The sequence below is a fragment of the Python bivittatus genome, unplaced genomic scaffold (assembly GCF_059951505.1).
Source record: "Python bivittatus isolate LINGU-HERP-01145 unplaced genomic scaffold, Pbiv_v1 ctg000020_np1212, whole genome shotgun sequence".
NCBI classification, from domain to species: Eukaryota; Metazoa; Chordata; class Lepidosauria; order Squamata; family Pythonidae; genus Python; species Python bivittatus.
Window position 1 is genome coordinate 81,238,888 of NW_028277030.1, and position 17,224 is coordinate 81,256,111.

The 17,224-nt window shown below is 38.6% G+C and overlaps 1 protein-coding gene across 3 annotated transcripts in view; it reads left to right on the forward strand.

The window, feature by feature from the left end:
• The window catches only part of FNDC1 (fibronectin type III domain containing 1), an 88,621-nt gene that overhangs the window by 59,331 nt on the left and 12,066 nt on the right, over positions 1-17,224 (forward strand). For all 3 annotated transcript variants that reach the window (XM_088142634.1, XM_088142638.1, XM_088142641.1), the window contains exons 14-17: positions 635-862; positions 2,009-2,117; positions 12,883-12,962; positions 15,984-16,013. In XM_088142634.1, the coding sequence (XP_087998760.1) occupies positions 635-862; positions 2,009-2,117; positions 12,883-12,962; positions 15,984-16,013 (447 nt within the window). The remainder of the gene's footprint in view (positions 1-634; positions 863-2,008; positions 2,118-12,882; positions 12,963-15,983; positions 16,014-17,224) is intronic.

A 17,224-nucleotide genomic window follows, 5' to 3' on the forward strand; every position in this document is an offset into this window, starting at 1 on the left:
ATGTATTGCCTTTCCCAGACCGTGATTGTCATAGTCATTAATTGTTATGTTGGTTTCTTTTTCATGGTATTTCTAGGTTTCTGTATATTCTGAGGCTTTTAAAAAAAATGGTGGAAATCCAACATTGTAGTTGTTTGCAACTTTGTCTAATATAGAGAGCTTTTAAATCCCTTTGTCTGCTGTTCAGGCTTTTTAATAGGTAATTTCCCCTAATATGTAGTTTTTTAAAACACAATATGCCTTTTTGTACACAGCATGTTTTCAGGGCTCATTTTCGCAAACTTACAAGTTGCCCGCCCTGCTCATTGCTACAAATCTGTGCAGTGGCTGAGCCAATTTTTGTGGATCTTCTAAACTAATTCCCATTAAATTTCTGTGCCTTTTCTTTTCAGATTTAAAATAAGTCTTCTTTCAAGCCTGGAAAGTTAGCAAACGACAGGAAAATAGATAACTCCTAAGTTCAGGAACTGAACAGGAACTGTCTTTTTTTTTTTTTAATGTATACTTTATCCGGTTTGCACTTTCAGTTTGCCTTGGAAACTTGTCTGAATGTCAAGACTGAATTTTCCTTTTGCTAATCTATCATCACTACAATCTTTTGGAATGAATGGTCTCCTCCTGTGATTTCTTCCAGCTCCTTATGTGACTTATCTAAACAAAGACCCAGCAGCTCCATGTTCTTTGACAGAGGCACTAGATCACTTCCAAGTAGAAAGCCTGGATGAAATTGTTCCCAAGACCTTAAATACAGAAGTCCGACCTCAGAAGGCCCCTCACAACATCACCATAGTAGCTGTGGAAGGCTGCCATTCTTTTGTGATTGTTGACTGGGCTGCACCTATCCACGGAGATCTGGTCACAGGTACGCTAATGCTTGCTGCAAATGTTGGAGTGGTAATGAGGCTGAACAGAACAGAAGGGTCTTTTCATTTATTGTCTGCATTTATTTTGAAATAAATTCCCTGACGCCCTTCATTCAGTCATATTCTGGGTTTGTTTATAATAAGAAATAAAATTTGATCTAAACCACAGACAAACCACTTTTTAAGATGACCAAGTAAATAAAAATGTCTCGACTTGCCACTGAAAAATTACAATGTGAGGACCAGTCTCTCTCATAGATATGTATATGTATATTTTTTGAGAGGCTTGCTTGCTTGCTTGAGAAGTTTTTTCAAAGTTAGGGTGCCACCATGAAAAAGCCCCTGCCCCTTAGAAATATATATCAGATTTCACCATCCTTTGGTACTTGGAGAAGGGCCTCATTTGAAGATACATAAGCAGTCTGGTATGTGTACTACATTTTGCTTCCATAAATACTGCTAATTTATTTCCTGGATTCAGAGACAGTATGTGTAGTTTTACATGATGGAAGGTTCAGAAGCTGGTGAAGAGGTGGGAAATTACAATGTTGAAAGATTCAGTACCCTTAGAAGCCTAAGATCACTTACCTATGGCTATTACTTTCTTCTTCCACTATCTAATACAGATTGATTGATTGATTTGTGCCTTCAAGTCAGTCTTGACTCTTGGCAAGTGCCTGAACTAGCCCCTGAGTTTTCTTGGCAAGACTTTTGGAAGTGTTTTGCCAGTGCCTTCTTCCTGGGGCTGACATTAGGGCTTTTCAAAGGTCCAGATTTAGAGTAGCCATATGATCTTTGAAAAAGGTCTGATTGCTTCAGTGAGTCATAGAGCAGTGCTGTGTGTGCACTCCTGCACATTTTAAAGCTTTTTTTCCTGGTAGAATCCAAAGCATTGCACAGCTTTATTGGACCTGGGGAGTGCCTAGCCAGATTGCTAATGCATACTTGCGTGGTGTTGACTGAGCCCTATTCCCCTGCCTTCCTTTGCTTCCATCTCTTCTCAGTTCCTGGCAGGAATAGGAATTCCCCTCCAGCTTTGAACATACTAATGGACATTTATGAATTTTTCCCCCCATGATGCTGCATGATGTATTAGGCTGTTGACGTGCATTGGGGTCTAATATATAATATCCTTTTCTTGGCAGGTTATTTAGTTTACAGTGCATCCTATGAAGATGTCATCAGGAACAAATGGTCAGCCAAGAGTGCAGGAAGCACTAATTTGCCCATTGAAAACTTGAAGCCAAATACAAGGTATTATTCCTAGTTTGGGATGGACAATTCATTTTGAAAAGGCATGTCATAAGAGGCCTGATGGGGGGAATATGGATATAGAATGATAGAAATGTATGGTTGAAAGGCACCTTGGAAATCATCATATCCAACCCCTCCTGATCCTGCAGTGCAGAAATTCATGGGCTTAACCATTGGAAGTCAGGACAGAGTACATTTTCAGAAATCCCATGACCATTATGAATCCAATTCAGTCACCCAAGTCTGTCTTGGATTTGTACCAACTCTTTCCTTTGCCACTTAGCCTCCTCCTTTCCTTTCACAAGTTACCAAAGTTGCAGGCAGAGGTGGCAATAGGGGTTTGGGAGAGGAGGAAAAGCAGGTGTTATTAAAGCTGAATTTCATGAACTGAAAAACATTTTGTGTTTGTTTTGTAGTCCTCCTAAATAATTTACCCAGATGAATAGAAACAACAGCATCCAGAATCTCTGATGACCACGGAAGATTTAGGCATACTCAAAAGCTTTCATTGTGGAGAGTTACCTTGTTGATTTTTGCCTCTCCTGCAGGTGTACAATTCAACAGGGTAGCAATTTCTTCTTTGTCTATTTGATCTGCAGTGTAATACGTTTTGTATGGCCCCTCTGTTTTTGTAAGGATTTGGTGATGCTGCAGGGTTTATTGCACTGAGCTCAGCTGCTCTGATAAGTTTGCTGTTTGCTTCCTCCTTCCGGTAGCCTTATCCAATTGTGTCTCATAGCCATTGGCAACAATGGGGGGATGCAAGGAGGGGGCATACGACAACAATGACATCACTCAAATTATGCCATTTATGTACTTAGTATCAACGGTTGGGATATCATTATGTAAGTGATGTCATTTTGCACATCGTCATCTTGATATCATTGTGGCTTGTTACGGACACCCCTGCCCCTGTCCTCCTTCCCACTGACATTCCAGCGCTTTCAGCCAGTATTCCCCATTTGGAACCTTTTGTTGGAGTGTTTGGTAGTTGTTAAGTATATTCCCTCTGCTCCTTTTTGGGCACCATCTTTTTTGCACCCACAGTGCTCTGAATAAGGCTGGGGCTGAGCATCTGAGTCCAACAGTAGCCAATTGTGGGGGAATGCTGTAGGCAAAGGTGCTCACCTTTCAGAATCTGGGGAATGGTCAGGCGTCATAACAACAATACATTAAAAAATGTAGCAGTGACACCAGCTTATGAGGAACTCATCTATACATAAGTCCTTCTCTGCAATTGCCTACTCTTGCTAACCAAGAAGCTCCCACTCTGGGTTTTCTAATAGGGAAACAGAATTTCAGGGTAGGGTTAAAGCCTTTTCCTTTCCTTTGGCAAATAAATATCATCTGTACCGCCAGTGCAGTGATTCTCCCAGGACTCACAGGCAAAACTAACTCCTTAACTTGTGATTTTAAAATTGCTCCTCAACCACTGCAAAATGTCTGCAATTTAGCAACATGAGCTTGGAGACTAAGCTAGATTCAATCCATGTGTTCATGATTTTGTGAAGATGGTGAGGAAACTCTGATTCACAGAAACTGATTCACATGCTTGCAGTATGGTCCTCAGACTTCATTGTAATGCTTGATCAAAGGACCGTGTGCCTGCTTTTTCACATGAGTTTTAGACTATTGCTTGGCTAAATCCCTGGCTAAGGTATTTCACTCTGTACAGTCATTCATTTAGCATATATTTCAGTATAGTCAGATGTAGGTTAAAAATGTACAAATAACTGATACTCCATTACTTTAATACAGTACAAGATTTAAGCTTGTATTATTCTCCTTTTAGTATCTCTTAGGTATTACTATCCTCTGTACGTTCTAAGCTCTGCAACTATTTGCGCTTTTCCTTCTAAGACCTCAGGTCTTGCCTACTTAGAACTCAACCCAGCAAAATGTAAAAATAATCTGTAGATAATAAGGTAAAAGTAAAAACACCCTCAAGTTGAGCTTGATTCCTGGTGACTCTTTCCTTCTAGTCTTTGTGGCAGTGTTACAGAAGTAATTTGCCATGTTTTTTCAACTTTCCAGTCTAGTCAGAAGCCCTGGAATTCCCAGGCATTCATCCATCCAACTTCTAATCAGGGCCAATCCTGTTTAGCGAAGGATCAGCCAAGGTTGGCTAAAGAATTTAGAACTCAGAGTCATGATGGATTGTGATTAAAGAAATTGCTAAATCTTGAGCTATGTTGCAAATTGTTTAATCTATCAAGCTTAAAGTACTTTGCTATAGTGCTTATACTGTATTTATTTCTCTTGAAAGGAAGAGTATAGTGTTTTTTTTTCCCTATAATTTACTTTTAAAATGGATAGGATTGCCTCAAATATCCAGGGCATCTTTAAACTGAAATGTTTTATTATTTTAAAAAATTGCCCTTCTTAAATAAAAGCAGTTGCTTCCTTGTAAACAGGGCCAGCCCAGTTTGCAATTGCAACTGATGTTTTATTTATTCACATTTTTGGTAAAATTCAACTTTAAAGTCTCTTTAGAGTTTTCTTATTCTACTATGGTTACTGCTTAATTAATTTTTATTTGCTATCTTTTTACAGTATTGGAAGACAAGGAATATTGTGCCTAACCTGATCTTTATTTTTTCTTTTTGAAAACAGACCATGTGATAGCTTTTAAATAACTAGGATTGTTGATCAAGTAATAGATTTTAACATTTTCTTCAATTAATTAAGGAATTTCAAGGAATTTTATTGCTTTCTGTCATATTGGATAAATGTCTAAGTTTCTCTTTGGTGATATGAAATCACTACTTTCAGAAGTAGTAATCAAATCCAAAACTGAATAAGAATTATACTACTGTGTGTGATTCAATTATTTATATGATTAATATGATTAATCTTCTAACATTCCAGTGGACTTCAAGGTTTTGTTTTTCTTTTAGCTAGTGAATGTAATTTTTGTCCCAAAATTAATTTGTTATCATTGATGAGGTCATCTTTTTTTTTACATTAATCTTAAAAAAAAAATTCTCTCTCTTTGTATGTATCTCCCTCCCTGGACCTTTGTTATTAGATATAAAGCTAAAAAGTAGATGTCTAATGTCCCAGAAATCCTTTCATTTTATATTGTAGGCTTCCTTCTCCTTGTCAAGAATTTCTGAGATAGGGGAAATTCCTTATAATCTTAAGTACCATGTAAATCTATTAATACATAATCAATTAGAGCTATAGACTACACATGCGGTATTTGTAATGATATAGTAGCTACCCTGGAGACTTTGGGGTTCATGCCTTGAGTACAGAGTTGTACACATCTGCCCTACAGCCTCTTCTGAGGGTCATGTGACCTTCCTAAGTGGAAAAGGTTGCATTATGGGAGGCTGAGAGGAGAGGGGAGATCTGTGGACACTGGGCAGTGCTATATTTCATGGATGGAGTAGAATCCTCAGACATCTTCTTCCCACTTAATCCAAAGTCACAAGTTACCCCATTGGGAGGTTATCTTGGCACTGCAGAGAGTTTGTCTGGAAGCTCGAGAGACTGTCAGGGAAGAAGAGAACAGGGAAGTCAGCATAGCAGTGGAAGGATACCATCTCGTCTTACCTGAATTTTGCATTGCAATCAAATCAATGAGTTCCACTGATTTCACTGATAACAAAGAGCAACTAATTTAGTCTGGATTCAACCCAATACCAGTGCATAAGAGATTAAGTGGGTATACTTAAAAAATGCCTAGTATTTTTGAGACCTTTTCATACCTAGTATATTGTTTAATGGGTAAAGGGGAAATAATGTATTTAGATCCTACTAAAATGCTTATTTTACTGCATGTACTCCAGCAGTACAGTAATTACATCTTTCTTCATAATTTATAAAATGGGTACGTGACAATCTGCATATACGGTATGCCAGGATTGTCAGGGCAGAACCAAATATTATCGAAGTCATGAAGTTGCCACTACTCTGTATCCCTTCTGTCTACCTCCTTTCTTTCAGCTATGTAGCTTAGCAGAATATATGACTAGTTTTCAACACACTAGGCAAGGTTTGTCTTCCACAAGGCAGTGGTAAAAATGAGTGCAGTTTAACATACAGTATAATGATTCATATCCTTTTTATACTGTATTTGGATGGGTGCTAAGAAAGCGGTATAGAATTGCTCTTGCTGTTTCTAAAAAAAGATGTATTGATATTGTAGACTCCTATTCTGAAGTCTAAACTTGTGGGTAAACCATCAGAGTTAGAAGTTAAGTTTAGAGATGCACTTCCAGCTGCTCTGAAGACTTTTACTGGGCCAGTCACCTGAAGATCTTTTCTAGTATTAAACAATGCAAAGGGTTGCATAATTATACCCCTTTATTTTGTACTGTTATGTGGGCAAAATCAGGTACCAGCCGAGCAGATTTCTTGTAGATTCCTGAGCACTCCTCCAAAGCTCAGTACCCATCTTCCAACCCATTGAAAACATTCTGAGGAAACATTTGGGTCCGTTGTGACTCTAAGGAGCCAAAGCTAAGTCACTTAACCTGATTAATATAATATTGCATTTTGTTTTAATTATGAGGAGATCTCATTTCTCCTTCAGGCAGTATTTTATTTATTTATGCACTTTCCTACTTACTTACTGGGTCGTATATGCTGTTCCAATCCAACAAGACTCTTAAGTAGCTTGCATTCCCTTATGCAGTAAAAAGGGTTAAAATACAACAATATAGTAAGATGAAATAATAACATAAAATAACAGCAATGTCACACTTATTAAAGACAAAACTAAAGGCCCCTGAGAATAAAACATCCAAACATGGGCTAGGATAGGTATTCTGACTTATCCTAAATCCTCTCCTTGGGCTTTCTTAAAAAGCCAGATTTTCACAGCTGTCTTGAGACATATCAGGGTGGGGGCTAATTTGTCTTTGGTGATAGGTGATTCAAAAGAAATGGGGCAGCAACAGAGAAGCCACTCTTTGGGCTCTATAGATGATAGTCCCTACAAGAAGGGACTTGGAGTCAAATGAGCCCTTTCTTCATGTTGAAGCCAATGATCGCAGTATTCTTGTGTAAAATTGTATGTGGTTATTGCAATAAATAAGATATCTTTTAGAATTTCATCATGATAGGGAACCATTCAACATCCCTAAAACAGAGGACCTGTTTTACATTCTTTAACCACTCCTGAGACCAATTCTCTGATGGGACTCAACCCAGAGATGTGATCTTCACAAGTAACTTTGGATGTGACCCCCAGAATCTTTCCAAAGATTGTTACCGAACTGTAATTTTAATATGACAAAAAGGGAAAAGCATTAAATACAAGAAGAGTAATAGAATGCAAATTCTAGCAGTATCTATTTGTTTGATGCCTTGCCCACTTTTTGGAGTGCAGACCCACATGTGAGTCAAAAAAAAAAAAACCAATTATATTCCTCAGTCTAAAAAAGTTTGCACACATCTGCTTTTAAGATATGACAGACATGAAAAATATATTTCTCCCACAAGCACCTCAGATCTTCAGGCATGTAATTACACCCTGCAGCTGAGTTGTTTCTACCAGAAGGACGCTACCAGCAATAAGCAAGTTTTGGACTCTTCTACCCAACCACCAACCAACCTTAAGACCCAGACTAAGCTTACAGGGAGTATAAAGTGATGATATCACTCATGGACCAATCTTTGTCTCCTGGTTTAATGTATAGTGAAGATATCATAAGATAATCTAGTGCTAGCTAGGGAATTCTGGGAGTTGAAGTCCATACATCTTAAAGTTGCCAAGTTTGAAAAACACTGATCTAGTGTATTGTACATTGGTGAGGCAAGACCATCATTGGAGGCAAGACTGTGTACAAATTGTGGCAGACAAATACAAGAAATGTATTGAGGGAATGCAACCATTTGCTTTACATCGTGGGCTGCCCCCCTTCAGCTGTGGAATGTCCCCTCAGTCACAGAAGAGAATGAGGGCCTACATTCAAACCACTATGAATATTTCCCCTTTGCAAAAGGCTGTGTCAGGGGAACAGTGGAAAGAAAAGAAAACACAGATCCCCTAAATTCCAACGTTATATGTGGTTTCTGCCTGCCTCAGCCAGTAATATGTGGGGAGGAAAGTTATTAGGGCATTATTGTTGTTCTTCTGGCAGACACATTAGCCTTAATTACATTCAGAGCAGGCAACAAGCTGAAAGATGGTTATATTAGGGACAAATAAAGGAGACAAACAGGGCACATGCCACAGAAATGCAGAGCTCCTTGTAATCTTAACTGCCTGCGCTAAGTAACAATGCATGAAAAAATTGAATCACATTGTGGACTTCTAAAAAACTAAACAATTCATTCTTTCATGTAAAAGCAGCAACACCTCTCAGCTGCTGCTGAGTGAAACTTAACATTGAATGCTGCCCCAACACCTGCTGCCTTCCACATGTGTTAAGTTCACAACTCCATGCAGCCTGAGAAGTTTGGATGGTATAGTCTTAACACTTCTGGAAAGCACCAAGGTGGCAAGGGGTAATATAATATATTTGTCTTCAGCTAAGATGTTTTTGTACCAGCACCATGACCACAGGGGGAAAAAAAGTGAACCTCAAACTGTTCTTGGGGTTTCAGTGAGTCCCAGGCTGGAGAGTGATTTGGTGAAGAGCAACAATACTGAGCAATATGAGGAAATAGTTTGAACATTATGAGGCAACTTCACGACTTTTTAACTTCTGAAGCCATCTGGGCCCAAGGCAGAGTGTGCAAAGGGTAACTTAGAGTACCTACAGGTTCTTCAAACAATAAGCCAGTAAGGATGCAAAAAGAGGAATCGGGAAGAAGAGTCTGCCATAAGAGCTACAAGACCATTTTAATACGTTGTGAGGTAGACCACCAAAGTTGTCCTCACACTTAGATTTTATGTCAAGCATTTTTCAGTCATACAGGTAGTCCTCATTTAATAACCATTCATTCAGCAACTGTTTCAAGTAATGATGGCACTGAATGAGGAGACTTTTAGTCAGTCCTCGAAGTTGTGGCCATCGCAGCATCCCCGTGGTCACACGATTGCCATTTGCGACCTACACTGCCAGCTTCCAACAAACAAAATCAGTGGAGAAGTTGGCAGGAGTTCTCAAGTTGCGGTCACGTGACATCTCACTTAACAACCATGTGGGATTCACTTAACAACTGCAACTGCCAGAACTGCCATTGTAAGTCAGCACGGTCATGTGGTTTTCCACTTTATGACCATGTTGCTTAGCGACAGAGTTGCCAGTCTCAATTATTGTCATTAAGCAAGGACTGCCTGTATTTTACTATCCCATTTTCGGTTGCTGTGTCAAGCCAGTCTTTTCACTGAGGACATACAGTAGTATTAAATGGAAGACATACAATAACTTGTATAGTTTGAAGTGGCAGTATAGAATATAGCTTGTATACTTATTCCCTCTTTCTCCTATCCATGTATCTTCTCCAGGAGAATTGTTGTTTGCAATGATGCATAACAAACAATGTTGGCTCTCTCATGACATTCTGCTGTTGCAAAAACCATGTTTCTCCTTCAGCCCCACTTCTAGCCTGAAGTCCTTAGGCTTGGCACTATAATCATCCTAGATTTGTCTGTACAACATTGTACTGAACTTAGTTAGAAGTTGAAGGGTATACCGCCAAAGGAGCTCATCCAAGTTTGGGTAGCATTTTCCATCTGAAACAGTTGTTTAAGAAGTTCATATTGTTCTGGGGGATGCCGTTCTCCTGGCAAGACTCAGTTTTTGATGGGAAAAGAAATGTTCACACCATGTCTGATAATTCAAGAATGCCTGAACATTTTGTTGCAAGAGTGGAGGGAGGACACATTTTTCAAAAGCCAATTCCAAGAAGACATCACTAGTCTCTTCAAATGGAGGCTGGCTGGTCTTTTGTCAGAAATACCCCAGCAGAGCTTGCACTGAGCAGGGGATTGGCCTAGATCACCTCTAATAACTCTATGAGATCTATAACATATGCAATAGGATTCACAAAACTAGGTGAGGAAAAAAAAACCATGAATGGAAAAAAAAAACAATTCAATCATATCACTTTCAATGATTTGAGAATTTAGCCAGGTGGTAGCATCTAGCCAAAGTGGCTAATCTCAGAACCCAGTTAGATCTGATTAGGATTTTGATGAGAGACTACCAGGAAATCCAGGGCTGGGGTGTGTGGGTGTGTGGCTGGAAAAACATCCTGGATGAAAGCAGTGGCAAAACCTCTTCCTTATTATTGCCAAGCAAACCATGTTTTTCACCAGACATTTGAATTCTAACTGAGCTACAGTTATTCTTACTGTTTCTAAAGACCCCTGTCTTGATCTTGCTCCAAGTTCTGTATAGGATACTTTACATTATCTTCAGAGGTTCCTTCTGCAGCTTGTCTCCATCCTTTCAGATCTTATTTTTATTACATGTTATTACTAATATAAGTTTTATAATGGTAATGAATAGCTCAGGGTTGGCATGTTGCACTCTTGGACTTTGCTGAACTTGGAAGCTTGCAGACATTTCATTAATAACTTTCACCCATGAAAAGAGTCACTTTGTGTGAGATGGGTGGCTATATAATTATTTATTGTAAATAAATAATAATAATAACAACCCCAACTAGCTGTCAAAAGGCATGACTTCACTAATGTTACTCCATACAACCTCAGGCATAATTTCAACTGGGAAACTGTGGAAATCTTAGAGCAAGCCAGATAAAAAAATATAAGAGAATTCTTAGAAACATGTAGCAAATATATTGACTCTGTCTATGGACCCATCAAAATATATAACCAAAGATCTAACGTTAGTGTGTTAGCTCAACACCTAGCACATTCATTCCATTGCACAGCAGACAGCCAACACCTAAATAAACTACAGTCATCTCCTTATCAGCCCAGTAACAACCAAAAAACCTACTGTACTTTAGCTGTCATGAAAGGACAACACCCATAACACAAGTATCAACATCACCAGTCCCACAAGAAGCAACCAGTGCACAGATGAGACAGAACCACTGTCTTATCAGCCAACATTAAGGCATCCATTACTTACAAAACAACATCTCCCCACAGGACCATCCCATCCAAATATGTGCAAGGCAGGCAAGAGAGAGAAGGATATATAACCCCTGCCAACCAACAAGCCTCACTTCTCCAAAACTCCTCTATTGATGAGGTTACTTACTAGGGAAATGAAACACCTGTAAGCCAAAAACCAAGCTTAAACAACTCTAACATACCACAATAATTCTTTTATTAAAACGTCCTTGTATCACAATGATTTTTTTTTTTTGGAGGGGGGGTGCCTTCGAGTCATTGTTGACTACTGGTGGGCTAGTCTCTGCAGTTTTCTTGGCAAGATTTTCAGGAGTGGTTTGCCATTGCTGTCTTCCTGGAGCTGAGAGAAAGTGACTGGCTAAGGTCACTCAGCTGGCTTTGTGTCTAAGGCGGGACTAGAATTCAAAGTTTATATTTAACAGTTTCTCTTTCTTTTTAATATGAGAATTTAGAGGCCTTTAAATTCCCTGGTTCTGAGAGCTTTGAAAGGGCACCAGGCTTTCATTTGGATATCTGATGACATGGCAAGTATCAAGTGTCCAATATATAATCCAATATATAAGGAGAGGTACTTTTGAAGCAATCTGAAGTGGCTGGGCATAAAGACATCAGCAGGGGCAGCTGCAACAGCTTTCAAAGTTTGCAGAAGAGGCAGCTGTTTAATGATTTCAAGAAAGTGGCTTCATTTATGCTCCTGCACTTCATGAAAAGCATCTTTTCAAGGCTTTGCAGAGCCCTACTTTGTATTTATTCTGCTTAAAGTATTGGTTTGCAAATTCTAGCATAATAATTTCTTCTACTGCAGTTTTGGATATTATGCCAAATGCTGGACAATAATGTATTTTCCTACAATTAACCAAACTTTCAATGCATCTCTTGCCATGAAATCACTGTGCTTAGGAAATAGACTCTTGGTAATATACTGTATTGTTTTTGTTGAGACTTTTGTTAGAACTTGATTGTTTACATTCATGTTTAAGTTTCTTTGCTAATTTTGCCTATGTCCAGAGATCCTGGATGGATGGATGGATGGATGGATGGATGGATGGATGGATGGATACATTTAGAATTTCATTCACACCAAGTGTGTTGGCTGCATGTGCCCTGGTTAGCGAACAGTGCATATAGAGCAACCAAGGGCTCACTTTAAACCAGATTTCAGATACAGTTTATCTTTCCAGCTCAGAATTGCTATTAAATCAGGCCCAAAATTGGAACCAGTCAAATTTACAAGGTGCCTTTTATATGCAATACAAGGGATATGCAGAAGGCTATTTTTATTCACCAGATTTTTCTTTTGCCCCCAACTCTTTGGGAGGATATTGATATGTTTCCTTCCAAGGAAAGTATGGCCTAATTCATAGATGTTCCATGCCACAGAATTTAATATGGCTGTTTAACATTTGATGACTTCCATCTGTCTATATCAAGTGATTTCACAAAAAACAAACATTGTGCTTAAGATAATGCTGGATAATTTAAACAATTCGCCTATTGTGTTTCACCACTGTTGGCTCTTTGCTCACTTTCAAGTTCTGTTGGTTCTTGCATGGTTTCATGACTGAATGAAACATTTTGGATGAAGCCATCATTAGAAATGACCCAAAAACCAAGGTGTATGTTAATAGCTTCTGTGGAACTTTTCAGCATTCCTTCTAAAGCCTGTTTGAAATTTGTTTAACTTTATTACCGCAAGCTGTTATTATGGATATGCTGGCATTTTAATAATTGCTTGTTTTCTCTCTTTCCTTGATTTAGGTATTACTTTAAAGTCCAAGCGACGAACCCTTATGGTTATGGTCCTATAAGTTCATCCATCTCCTATGTCACTGAATCTGGTATGGTGGTTTAATATAATATTATAATATAAAACAAATTTTGAACTGGAAATTAGAGCACAAGCGTCCAATTTGTATTAAAATTACAGAGTAAAACAGCAAAAAGCAACAGGGATGATCAGGGGACTAAACAGTAATTCTGATGAAAGGAAATTGAAGGAATTAGAAGGTTTAGCCTTGAAAACGAAAAAGGAGCAGGGATTGCGCTCCTCAAAACCTGAAAAGATGTCATACCCCCCCCCAAAAAAAGCCAAAAACACTTCATCTCAGAGGGGAAGAAGAAGAAGAATATGGAGGAGGAGGAGGAGGAGGAGGAGGAGGAGGATTGTGGGGAATGTTGGGAAACAAAGATTTAAGATAGGCTTCCCCAACCTGAGCTTCCTCCAGATGTGTAGGTTTATTTCCAAGCTTCTCCAGCCAGAATGGCTATTGTGAAGAATTCTGGGGTTTGAGGCTTACACATCTGGACAGTGCCCAGTTGGGGAGGGCTGGGTTAAGAACTGAACTAAGAAAAACAAAATGATGAAGTGCTGATCCTCTCCAGCCAAACAGGAGTGAGTTTGTGCTTCAGCTCTTTCTAATTCAGAGAGCCAACTTCAATGTTTTCTAATAGCATCTCAAGTTGCTCAATGTGGATTTAGTCTTTGCTAGTCTGATGATGAAGAAAGGGAATAGCAGACCACTTCTGTTCTCAAGAAGACTACATGGATGTTTCCATTTGGTCAGCAGGGGTCAAACTCAGCACAAAGGAAAGTTTACCTTTAACTTTTACCCTGATAATGGGAAAAAGGAAGTTAAATTAAAAAATGAAAAGAAGAAATTCAGTTTCTGTTGCTTGCTTGGCAAGACACTTCACATTAGTTTTTCTTTCTTTTTTTAAAATCCTGAGCAGCTGAGCGGTTGGAAGCAATTGTGTCTGCAAAAAAGACTGGGAAACAAATTTTCATTTAAATTTCTCCCCTTCTCAGCTGAAGCTTGTTTTCATTTCATAAAGCTGACTCTGTTCTTTGAGGTTAAAGGCTTTTAAATGATTTTAAAATATGGCTTGCTAAAGACGTATTTTTTCCATGTAATTTTTACTTGGATGATTGGTCATAGATCCTTTGGCGCAATGTAATAACAAATATGATGAGTTGATCCCTTAACTAGCTCTGGATAACTCCAAGGTTGTTATTCTTCTTCCTACTCTTAGATTCCCAGGTTCCTAACTTGGAATTCATATACATATCTATCCTTCAAAAAGTCTGCCTCTTTTTTTTTTTTTTTAAAGACCTCTCAAATCAACCCAACAGTTCTTGTTATGGATTTAGAGTAGGAGTGCTTGCATGTGTAAGATGTAAAAATAATGTCCAATTGAGTGCTCCCACATTGATTTCTGGACAAAGTCAGTTGAAGCCTTAATTAGTAAGCAGCAGCATCGCAAGGGAATCAACAGGCCGACTTGACAAAAACAGCAATTACACCATTGCAATGCAAGCCCTGCCCCTTTTGGACATGCACAGTCGTGTCACAGGCACATGAAAAGGGACAGAGTTTGCAGCATGGAGGGGTGATGCTGTTCCCCTAATCTTCATGAAAGCACCGGGAGCCTACAGATACCTATGTTATTTAGATTGATTAAAAGGAACTTTTAAAATAAGCTTTTACTGAAAAGTAATTCTGCTGAACTAGTTGTAGATGTATATCAAAATTATATTAAGGTACAATTTTAAGGCCGGTTGCCCATTTTCTATCAACTGTAATAAATGCAATTTTTATAGTCAAAGACAATGTTTACAGGCCGTATATCAGCTAAGGCTAGCTGCAGTATTTTAATAATTAAAATGCTGCCCATTATGATTCAAAATAATAATTCAAATAATAATTCAAAATAATCAAAGAAGCCATTTTCTTTATCATGAGCAGTTGGGGTCAATGAATGCAAGCCTTGTGTGTGTGTTTTTAAAAAACGCTCTAGAAAACAAAATAGTTTTTAAATGCAAGGCTCCATAGACGTAGAATTATTTTTGTATTATGTTTGTATTGGTTTTAACTCTTTTTATGATTGTTTGCCACCCGGAGTCATTTGTCTGAGATGGGCGGCTACAGAAATTGAATAAATAAATAATTTTAATACAAGCACTTAAAAAAAGACCCTCTCCTTTCTATTAGCCTGTGTAACCATGATTACCATCTCTGGCAGTGAAATCTGCAGATATGGAAATTTCATTGTCAAAAAATAGAAGTAATAATCATAAATAATAACGATACCTTTAACACCATCAAACAACAACATCTGCCTATCCCAGGTCCTTGATAAGGACTTGATAGATGGATAAAAATGCCAAACCCACTCTAAACATCTGGCTGACTGCGCAACCAACCATAATAAATAATAATTTAATAAATAATTTATTAAACTTGTATGCTGCCCGACTCTAAACAACTGGGCAGTTCACAACAAACAAAGAAATTACAATAAAATCAATAAAACAAAAAATAACAATAAAAGATGGCAAGTGTGATGCAGCAAGGGGTCTCACAGGTACAAACACTGGTATAATGTAGAGACTTTAAAAGAAGAAGAGAAGGAGGAGCAGGGAAAGGAGATGATGTTTAATGATTGTAAGTCCTAAAATATTTGGAGAAATGACTAAGGGCAGCAGTGCTTCAGGTCTCCTTCGTCAGAGATGTTAGAGGAGTGGGAGCATACCATAATTTTCCCTTGAAGCCCCTACATTTTTTCAGTGTAGGAAGGTGGTAAAAATGTTGCTGTTTTGTCAAGCTTTTGAAGCATGTTATGCTGTTTTTAATTATGCTTGTTTGCTTTAATTAATTATTTTTATATTTATGATATTCTGTGTGAGCCATTCAGAGTTTGTGAAATTAGGCAGGATGTAAGTTATATAAATAAATGAGAAGATTCAGAAATTACTTGTAGCTATCCTTATAAAAATGTTTAGCATCTACATTATCTTAGCTATTGTGGATGTTGATTCTTATTGTAAATCATTTAAGCATTTCCTTGTTATTTCCTTACAGATAATCCTCTTCTTATTGTCAGACCACCAGGTAAGTTTCATTTTTGTTTTCTGGTGCTTTGTCACTTTCTCCTGAGAGTGGCAAAGATTAGAGCTGTGATTTAATATCTATGAGGAAGGAAAGAAGGAAGGCAGGCAGGCAGGTAGGCAATAGCCAGTGGAAAGCAAAGTTTGGAAAAGTGTCCTCATGTCTTAAGAGCCCTCACAACATAAATGCACAACTTTGTTCAGTCTGAGGGCCACACTTGCCTTTGAAATGGCATTACTTGGGGCTGAGGTAGGTGTTAAGCCAGGACAGCTTCTTCACAGTTCTCTAACTATTGCATGAATATGACCCAGTTACTTCTTTTTTTCTGCCATGTCTCATGATGTTGTCTGTCTCATTCATATTTAATATCTGAGGGAGCCTATTCCATTTTAGAGTAGTATTTTTTCTCTTCTCTCAACATAACTTTGGCTGTCAGCCTGATCTGGCATGCTTCATTGATAACATGGTTGTTGATGCATTCAGGAGTTGGGATCTGCTCAGGTCCTACTGGCCACTTTAGGTTGCTGAGAGCTACACCTCCTCCCCTCTGGTTGCATAATGGGCAGTAGGAATAACCTTGAGGAACAGGAGGAAGAGCCACAACCAAGGCAATGGTTAGATAAAAGAAATCTGAGTCCAGGGCAGAAATGTAATTTTAGAAAGCTTCTCAGACATGATCCTCCCTAGTTCCAAAAGAGGCGAATATGTGTAGCTCAGGGTTGAACTGTGGAGTCCTTGGGGTTCTCTGAGCTTGGTTCTTTTCTTGCAAACGTTTCATTACCCGGTTAGGTAAATCTTCAATGCTGGAATGGGATGGGGTTTGCTCTCTATTTATATACTGTGGCCTGCCTTGCCAGTGTTGATGGGGGTGGGGGTTTTGTTTTGTTCCTCTGGTAGTTCCTTGATTAGGGTATTGTTCACTGCTTGATTGTGTGCCTGGTGGTGACCTCTGCTTATCTGGGTGATGATTGCTGGTGAGGAGATGTTCTGGTCTTTTGTCTCTTTTGAATAGTATGTAGATGCTGTTTATCTCTATGTGTCTGTTAATTGCTGCCTTGTCTGAATAGCAGGCTTCCAAGAATTCTCTTGCATGTTTGGATTTAGCTTGGTCTAAAATGCTGACAGTTTCCCAGTTAAAACTATGGTTAGGTCTGTTCATGTGTTGTGAGATTAAGGAGTTTTCATTGTGTCTTCTGACTGCTGGTTGGTGTTCA